The sequence below is a fragment of the Gymnoscopelus braueri genome (genome assembly GCF_963280865.1).
Source record: "Gymnoscopelus braueri genome assembly, chromosome: 22".
Classification (NCBI taxonomy): Eukaryota; Metazoa; Chordata; class Actinopteri; order Myctophiformes; family Myctophidae; genus Gymnoscopelus; species Gymnoscopelus braueri.
In genome coordinates, this window is record NC_137624.1 from 33177351 (window position 1) to 33187429 (window position 10079).

Below are 10079 nucleotides of genomic sequence, written 5' to 3' on the forward strand. Positions count from 1 at the left end.
TTCATGTTGGTACAAATGTTCATCTTGGGTACCTTTTAACATAGCCAGACAGATGCTGGCCAGTATCAGAAAACAAACATTTGTCTGACTTATCCAGACTTCTGATGTTTCTTTGTTTTTTGTATCAAAGACTCAATCCCTTTAAAAGCACATTCCGTTTTTGAGCAAACTAGTGTCCATTATTCCAATGATTGTTAAAAAAAATCCCAGCTGTGTGCTTCATCTCCAGCCTTGAACACATAAGTATCATCACTGGTCTCTAAAAACCATCTTCAGGAGGGATAATTCATGCTCCAAGACATATGAAGGCATTTCATACAGTCAAATACATTAAAAACAGTTGTTGTAAGAACATCTACTGAATCAATCACAGGGAACCACGGCAGGTAAAACCATGAACAGATTATGTTAGAGGCTAACTCAACAGCATTGTGTGCTGCGAGAGATGCAAGAGATTATGAATTATGTGAAATAGCATTGTTTTTTAACCACTTAAACCCCATATACTTTGTTGACCGGGGTCCCGCAGGGACCTGTACTTGGTCCCCTGTTTTTTCCCCTCTACACCAAATCTCTACAAGCTTACAACGCGCCGCATTGTAAGCTTGTAGATTGGCTATTATTTTGCAGAATGCTTGCCTATTATGACATGGCCAGAATAGGGACACTAAGGTTCATGTGGTTAAGGACCCTTCTCTAAGCAGCACTTCCTATTTAAATATCAAATACCTTTCATAATGCTTAGCAAATTAATAAACTGAAAACAATGTCGTAAAGAGTAGACGTGAATAAGGATGAGGACCGTTCAAGTTCATGTTTTATGTTCTATGGTATTGTGGTGTTGTCTTCAGTCCAGGCTTGATGTCTCATAGTATTATGGTATTGTGGTATTATCTTCTAGATCATCGAGGTCCTCATCGCTGTCGCTGTGGAGTCTCTTCACCCTGGTGTTTCTGTTTCGTTCTCTCTTCTTGCCCGTCTTCCGACGTATTGGTGATGTTTTCACTGGTTGAAAAAGTAGATACATTTAAATTACATACAATAGATTTTTTTTAAGTCCATTTGATGACAAAGAGCCTACATTTTTATAGCGCACTAGACCAGATCAGAATGTTTGTAAACAAACTTAGGGCGGTATTTCCGGGTAGAATGTCTATGGATATTTATATAATATAAAATAAAGTGTCCAAAACATTAGCTATGTCTAGTTTGTCAACCTGTGGATTTAGAACAGTAAAGCAAGTATATTTTTAATAGTCAGTAACAATAACATAAGTGTCCTGTTCTTCCAGAAATCCTCTTAATGAATACATTCTTCTCCAATGCGACACTGCCGGTGTTATCTATCCGGAAATACATTCTTGGTTGTGGTGATGTCATCATGATTTGGTCTATATCATGTTATCTTTCCAGATTTGAGGTTCCTGTGTTCTTTTTTATTTCTAGTTGGATATTTGCCAAAAACCAGGAAAGCATCTGTGTCATTTTAGATTTAGGTGTTGGCTATTCAAAAATAGCTGATATACAAGCTCACAGCACGTCACATCATACAGTGCTGCGTGCTTGTACACTTAAATCTAAAATGACCACAGCCAATTACATATAATTTTGGGGTTCCTTGGCACAAAAAGGTTTGAGAACTACTGATTTAGACAGCATTTTGTAGAATCGGCCTCAGATCTTAACGGATTAACAAAATGAATGTTTAATTTCTATACCTGCTGATGGAATAAACTGCTTTTCACTTCCCCCGCTGTTGTTACTGTGACTGGGAGTAACTGCTGATTTCTCTGCCTCGTCTGTGACAATTCTCTGCCTTGCGCTCTCAAAAACAGACTTAATGACAATTGAATCTTCATAGATCTGAAGTGCCACACACACGCACACACGCCCGTGCACGCACACATGCACACACACACAAATGCACACGCACGCACGCACGCACACACACACACGCACACAGAGAGAGAGACACATATGCAAACTAAATTGAAGTGGGTTTTTCTTTATTAATCTTTATAAATAATATTTTTAAGTCCAACCTTTTTGAAAAGTGTTGCCATTTAGGGATGGAGTGATATGAAAAATACACATCACGATTATTGTGTCAAAAATAATTGCAATCAACGATATTATCGCAATAATCAAATTATGCTTAAAACTTAAAATGTCACTTTTGTTAACCACTGGAACCCCCAGCATCCCTATTCTGGGGATGCTTGTAGATCTGCTATTTTTTGCGAATCGATTTATGTAGAGTGAAATAAGAGCGTACCAAATGCGCTCTTACAGGTCCGTTTTATCTAGTGTAGAGGGTTTAAGTGGTACTGAATTTGCAGCTAACAAAAGCTTCATCCTAGTGTATGACGGAGGACAATTTCACGATAAATTTAAATATCTGCGATACGATTATTGTGAGTGTTTTTTTCCTCTCACTATAAACGATAACAATTATCGTCCCATCCCTAGTGCCATTTTTGCTTACCTGAGATCCCTCCAAGTTATACGTCTGAGCATTGTGACATAGAAGAATGATATCCTTTTCCAGGTCGCCCACACCTCTGTACTTGTGATTACGAACACGTTCCTGTGAAACAAAGACAGTCACTGTCATCACGTTAAGGCAGGCATCAATCATACAGACTAACTATCAAACTATTAATACACTTAAATTACGTTTACATTTAAGCACCTGTTGTGTTGGACACCCGGATTGCAAAAAATATAGTTTTTAGGGTGTTTTTATTTGATATCAATATTACCTGGTCAATAAAACCTGCAACTGTAAACATAATGGCGGCCGTAGCTGAGTGGGTAGAGAGGCCGTCTGGAAATCGGAAGGTTTGCCGGTGTGACCCTCAGATTGCCCATCGTGTCGGAAGTGTCTCTGAGCAAGACACTTAACCCCTAACTGTCTGCTCCCCAGGCGCTGTATTAAGAGCCCCCACTGCTCCTAATAGTTAGGATGGGTACATGTATTAATAGCACCCACTGCTTCTAATCGTTAGTATGGGTGAATACAGCAGACAAATTCTACGTACTGCATGTGGAAACCTACTTGGCGAAATATGGGTAAATACGGTGGACAAATTCTAGGTACTGTACAAACCTACTTGGGAAATACCACAACAACAACTAAAGGGCACGCAATTATTATTAGTGGTAGTTTATTTTAATTTTTATGGGCACAGCTGATTTGTGTCCAGGACTTGCGGAATAAAATAAAGGGGTATATTTTGTTGAAAGTTTACAGAAAAAGAAGCTTATAGTTGTAAAGAACTTTGGAGTATGATGCAAGGAACTGGGAGATATACCGTAGGTCAGCACCTACCTCCATGTCTAGGTGACAAAGGCATGTTTTGTGTTTTGTGTTAAGGCCAAAGAAAACAGCAGCCAGTGGCACCCGCAGAAAGGAAAGTGCGAAGTATTGTCCAAAGAATGTAAATCTATGAACATAACACATTACTTTATATGGAAGTGTTGTAAAATAGAAATGGGTTGTCATACAGTCCTTAGCTAGTCATTTTTCTTTGTCTAGTATAGGTTAGTATAGGCTATACTATATAGTATAGGCTACAAATCTTTGGACCAATCTGGTCTCTGAATTGTTGAGCAGTCTACTAGGACAAAGTAGTATAGTCAAATAGCGCAATGGATAGCGTATTTTATTCTAAAAGAAGAAGAAAAAGAAAGACACTGCTACAGTGCATTCATGACAGCATGGGCTATATGTTTATTATGGAGTAGCCTGCTGGCATCTACAGTATCGGTAGAGCAGCATTTAAATAGCAATTGTAATTATTAGGTTTGTCAGGTCCATGTAATACCTAACAGTCGGGGTCGGTTATGTAATATTGGAACCATTCAGATCTCTGAATGAATTTAATGGCTCCATTATGGTTCGGCTCTGTCATTGTGGACCCATGAAGAGCTCTGGTACAAACTTCAAGTGCACACCTACCCTGATTCTCCTGAAGTCCACAGGTTTTCTAATCAGCTCATAATATTCAGGAACTTCCTTCTTAGATGGAAGCTGGACGAATCCTTTACTGATCTGTCGACCCAACCTGGAGGCATGAAACATAGCATTATTTAACCCTATGTCACCAAACGTATCATATATGATACACACATTACACTGATTTTTTTATAAATCAGTGTAATGAATACTTGGACCAAGAACCTGTTGTATCATATCTGACACATCCCCACTTCCCCCTGGACCATACCATTTGCACTGCAGGTAGTTACAGAGCCTCAGGTGGTCTGACCCAAAATGGCTGCCATCAACTAAACAGGAGAGGTTGATGCACTACTAACAAACAATTATTTTTTAAGCAGTTCGGGTACGTTTTCCTAGTATATCTTTACTAATATTTTGAAATAAGTGTTGGATAACTTGAATGCACTTTTAGCATTTGAGTTTGTTTTTTATGATGTCAAAAGTGTTTGTATCATATTTGATACTACAGGTCTATAGTCCTTTATGATTTGTATCATATTTGATACTACAGGTCTAAAATAAATGTTTTTGTAATGTTAAAACCGACTTGATTTTTTATTTTTTTTAAAAATTTTATCCCACGATTTTGTAACCCTATTTTTTACACCCAGTGCCAATCTCTATGTAATCCTGGGCACTACACTCCCTCTGCCAACCTAGGGAGGCCAGGGCCGAGCTCATGCCTCCTTCAATGCATGAGAGCTAACTGACCTTCTTATCACCTGACAGGGGAGAGTTTCCCTGGTTGGACGTAGCGCGTGGAAGGAACACGTTATTCCAACCAGTTCCTTTCCCCTCCATCAGGCGCCCCGGCTGGCCAGGGGGGAGGCAGTAAAAAAAAAAAAAACGACTTGAAATACCCCTTTTAATACCCCTTGTATCAAATATGATACAACAAATAAATGATACAAAGGAATGTTAAAAAAAAAAAAAAAAAAATCAAAAATGTTTTAAGACCCAATAAAGTGTCCCTTTTCAAAATTTTGGAATTTTCTGACCTTTCCTTCATAGTTCAGGTTCTAGAGGGTTAATCCAAAATGTATGCTGTATATACACCGGTATGTTGAGTACCCAATCATTTTTACCACTTTTTATCCCCATTTAGTCGCATTATTTTTAAATGTACTACTGTATATCAGTACTTTTTCTCACTCATTTCCAAATAAAAGTTCTGTACCCTAAAAACTGAAATATTGTGTCCTCTTTCACACAAAAAGTTTTAAAACCAGTGGTCTATATATGTAACTTAGCCAAAAGAGCCTTTTAGCTCCATCTTCTCACCCATCCTTATAGTTGATGACCATGTCCACCAGTGTGTTGAGTTGTTTGGTGAGTTCGGGGGGGTTTGGGGGCAGTTTTTCAGCTGGAGGTCTGCCCCGCTTCCTCTTCACCTTCTCCCCAGCAGCAGCAGCAGCAGCATCCTGGCCAGTCTGGAGCTCTCTGTCTACGTTCTGAACACCTTTACGCTTCTTCAAACTGATGTCCTCTTCCATGTCCTCCAAGGCACTGCTCTCTTCTGCCTCTGGCTGCAGGAAGAGGAAGTGGCTGGTAACAAACTCAAAAGCAATTTATAGTGCCAGGTAGTGAGGAGTGTGAAACATTATTCCATTAACCACTTAAACCCAAGGTCCCCCAGGACTTTATACTACAGTAGGTCGGCTCCTTTTCCCCCTCTTCATGACATCTCTTTGCCGAAAATAGCCGATCTACAAGCTCACAATGCATTGCTATATTTGAACATTAAAACATTTGAGGAATTAAAAAAAATATATATATATTTTTTACAATAATGGAATGGCCCAAATAGTGATACCAGGCAAGGAGTTGTATATACGCAAGTAATCTCACATTTGCCTTTATTCAGATTGTCACAGAATAAGAGATATAAATAATATAATTATAATTTAGTAAGTTAATCATGGAAATGGGGATAAGAATGTACAGCATTTTACAGTATGAGCATTATTTTACTGTGACAGTTCTTTGTATCAATTTCACCTGACGGTAGACAAGCTCTGAACAAACTGCACTCATACTCATGTCAAAGAAAGTTCTATGTCCACAAACAGCCATAATTTGAAGCGCATCTAGAATGAGACAGTGAGCAAGACTAGGAAAAAAAGTTTCAGGCTTTAATGGACAATTCAGTCCAGAGTTTTGGGATAGATTTTGAAATTGAACCAATACAGAGATTATTTATTAATTTAATTACAGTGAACTTCCCATGTACTCAAACACTTCTGCTGTACTGCAAATGTCTGTTATTCCTTTCTTTCTTTCTTTCTTTCTTTCTTTCTTTCTTTCTTTCTTTCTTTCTTTATTCATTTATTTATTTAATAACCTGTTGACCTTGACATAAAATATTATAGTAAAAAGGTTGTGAACATAAAATGTACATAATCAAATCAAATGAAAATGTGTTATTTTAGTTTGCACTATTGATACAATTTAATGTCCTCTTTGTATATTTTTGGTGGTGTGTGTGTCATACAGTTGCATATTTGCGGGACCAACCATTTGAATATTTGTAGGGGGATGTAAAATACTACAAAATATACTAGTAAAGAGTAAAATGATAATTCAATCATTTGTAACTGTGAGAATGTACAAATGGGACTGAGGTGAATATTTGTAGGGGGTGTTTGTGTGCGTTCTTTTAATCTCTGCAACCACTGTATTTTACGCAAAGACAATGGCCACATACAGTAAAATGATCAATGTTAATTTAACCATTTGTTACTCTGAGAATCTCATTCAGAAATCTAATGTAACCAATTTGGTTACATTAGTATACATCCCAGAGTGACATTAGCACTACTGCAGGTCTGTATGCAGCAGGTGCAGGAACGGCAATAAAAGCAAGTCCCATGAAGAAGGACTGAAATGTTTGAACAGTCACAACAGAGAAGGCAAAGAGCAGCCTGGCCAATCTGAACAGAATATTGATGTGTGGATCACTTTAGCACAAAGCCCAGCAGCACAAAAGATGCATGGAGGCATGCATGCATTAATGCTGCATATTTCACATTCAGTTAGCTGTCCAAACTCTCACAAATACATGGAAACACACATGTACAGTGCAGTCCATTTCCAGATGTGAGCACATGCACACACACGTATGCATGCATTGCACGCAAGCACGCATGCATTGCACGCACGTGCACACACACACACACACACACACACACACACACACCACACACACACACACACACACACACACACACACACACACACACACACACACACACACACACACACACACACACACAATTTGCCAGTTGAGCAAATCATCTGAATCATAATTAGTAGCACACACGAAAATCCCAATTTCCATTATATAAGGACTGATGTACACACAGATATACTGAATATGCTCCCACCAAAACCAAAGCACATGAGAGAGTATTATAGCCTATACTGAGTTCAGGTAGAAATGAACCGAGGTAACAAAATATCCTGCTGTGTTATCGGTCATCATCATAAAGGCTTTATAAGCCCTGCTTCTCTCTCTCTCTAAAGAGCTGCAATCATTCCAGTCAGTGGAACACAGAGGGATCCACAAAGCCTGTGTGGCTGTGTGAGTAGACCGTGCACTACAGTCAGTGTGAGAGCCGTGTGTGTGTGTGTGTGTGTGTGTGTGTGTGTGTGTGTGTGTGTGTGTGTGTGTGTGTGTGTGTGTGTGTGTGTGTGTGTGTGTGTGTGTGTGTGTGTGTGTGTGTGTGTGTGTGTGTGTGTGTGAGAGAGTGCATGTGATGATGCTCCAACCATGTCTGTGCCATCTCCTAACAAGCCTGCCTCTTCTCTGACTCATGTGGCAGATTCCCTCTCATCTTGTACAGCACACACCTACACACACTCTCCCTCCTCTCCCCTCTCTCTCCCTCTCTCATACACAAACACACACACACATAGACCCCAATAAACTTACAGGCGCACACTGGCTGTCTTTCCCTCTGCACACAGATTTTCCCATCTCTTCCTCTGCGCCTACGCAATGTAGCCTGGCTGAATCCTGAGGTTAAGAAAAAAAAACAAAAAAAACAGACCCACCACCAAGAGAAGAGGATTTTTTTTTTTTTTTTACCTGACTGCAATCCGCAGGCTGGTTGTCGGGCTCGGTTGCAGCTGCTGGGGGGGAGAGAATTAGCAAACCAGCATAGCGGCGAGCGGCTAGTCTCTTCATCAGCTGATCAGTGGAAAGCAAGAGAGCCCAGGAGAGAGAGAGAGAGGGAGAGATGGAGAGGGGGGGAGGGAGAGAGAGAGAGGGGGGAGGGGGGATAAAAGCGCTATGTTTTCATATACAAATCAATGGGCTGCTGGCTGGCTGGGGGGGAAATACAAATGTCATACCCATCTTCTCCCGACTGCAGCTGTCTGTCCACATATGCAGCATCTCTGCCGACAGTCGAAGGCCCAGAGCTAATCAGCCTCTGCATGTTTTTAATATCGACTGTCGCTATAGACCCAGCTTTTTAATTTTTTTCCCCCTACCCTGCTGTTAAAGTTATCGGATCCGCTTTTTTTCGTTTTCTATATATAGGGGTGCATGGCAGTCTGTGTCGATGACCCATGTGCATGGACCCATTAAGGACATGAGATATAGCTATAAGCCTGCAGTGATGATAATATGATAATAATAGGATATTAGGATATGATAATAATAATATGATATGATAATATATGATAATATGATAATATGAGATGATAATAATATGATCTGATAATATAATAATATGGTCTGTGTGGACATGCTATTGAAGTCTGAACGTTCCAATAATTTAGAAGGCTATCGTTCAAGTTTTCAAGGAAAATAGCCTAAAAAGGTGCTGCTGACATTTCCCTGCATGCTCTGCTTGTGACTTACTGTATAGGCTACCTTCTTGGGGTCATTCCTATTTTCCCCAGGTTCTATGTTCCCCGGGTTCTATGTTCCCCACTTACGTAGGGTACGTTAGGGTTTAGGGTTAGGTTTAGGGTTAGGTTTAGGGTTAGGTTTAGGGTTAGGTTTAGGGTTAGGTTTAGGGTTAGGTTTAGGGTTAGGTTTAGGGTTAGGTTTAGGGTTAGGTTTAGGGTTAGGTTTAGGGTTAGGGTTTAGGGTTAGGTAAGAGGGGAACATACCCAGGGAACATAAAACCCAGGGAACATAGAAGGGCAATTGGGCTTTTATTCTAACTACAGTATAAGGGCTTGGGCAAAATCTAGTGCATGCAGTGTCATTGCTGCTGGTATTTGAAAAGTTTATCCGCATGATTAAGTCCACTATTTGCTAGCAGTAGCGCTACTCAACCCGCGGCCCGCGGTCCGCATGCGGCCCGATCACAGCGTCTTGGCGGCCCCCTCATGGTCAAAAAAAAAAAAAAAAAAAACTTTTTCACATACAGGTGCGTCAATTGTTACAGGTATAATGCATAGTTTTCTATGCATTTCGGGTTTTTGGGGGGGTTTGACCCCCAAATTTTTCTTTGCCGCGCGCCCAGGATAGGTGTCTGCCACTGGACATACACACAACACAAAATAAACTGGTACAGTGAAAAGAATATGATGTCAAAATGTACATTTTCTTGTGTGTTACAAAATCGAAAAATCCAAAATAGGACCGTCATTTTTATGGCGGCCCCTTGGACTTTTGGTATTTTGCTGAGTGGCCCCTGAGCCATCTTAAGTTGAGTAGCTACAGGTAGCCTAATACTTACACAATACAGTACCACTTTCTAAATAACGAATGGCTCTTCAGCTTCTTGCACACTAAGCCAACACTTTCTAATAATCAAAGCCCAAAATGGCAAACGTTTAGTGTTTTGAAGTAGTCTAGGCCTAAGCAGCAGCAAACACACAACTCTACAATTTTATATTTTATATTTAGTTACACATGTTTTACCTTTTTTATGGGATGGATGTTTTAAACAAAAAAAAAAATCAACAATGAATGTAGAGCGATGGTGAAGTGGCATAGACTACTGTAAAACAAAAACATATATAAACTAAAATAATTGACCGCTATTAGAGTACTTTGAATTTATTCTCCTCTATTAGCATTTCTATTGCAGGCTCAGGCTGGTTTTAATGTAGGCTA

The 10079-nt window shown here is 39.8% G+C and overlaps 1 protein-coding gene across 1 annotated transcript; it reads right to left on the bottom strand.

Moving 5' to 3' along the window:
* Positions 1–874: 874 nt before the first annotated feature.
* Positions 875–8189, bottom strand: LOC308078973 (putative global transcription activator SNF2L2; the record flags this gene model as incomplete). The annotated part of the gene is made up of 7 exons (XM_080420313.1): positions 875–1005; positions 1719–1863; positions 2486–2587; positions 3962–4067; positions 5285–5394; positions 5452–5529; positions 8091–8189. The coding sequence occupies 7 exons, from the start codon at positions 8187–8189 to the stop codon at positions 875–877; spliced, it is 771 nt and encodes a 256-aa protein (XP_080276439.1).
* Between the last annotated feature and the right edge of the window lie 1890 nt (positions 8190–10079).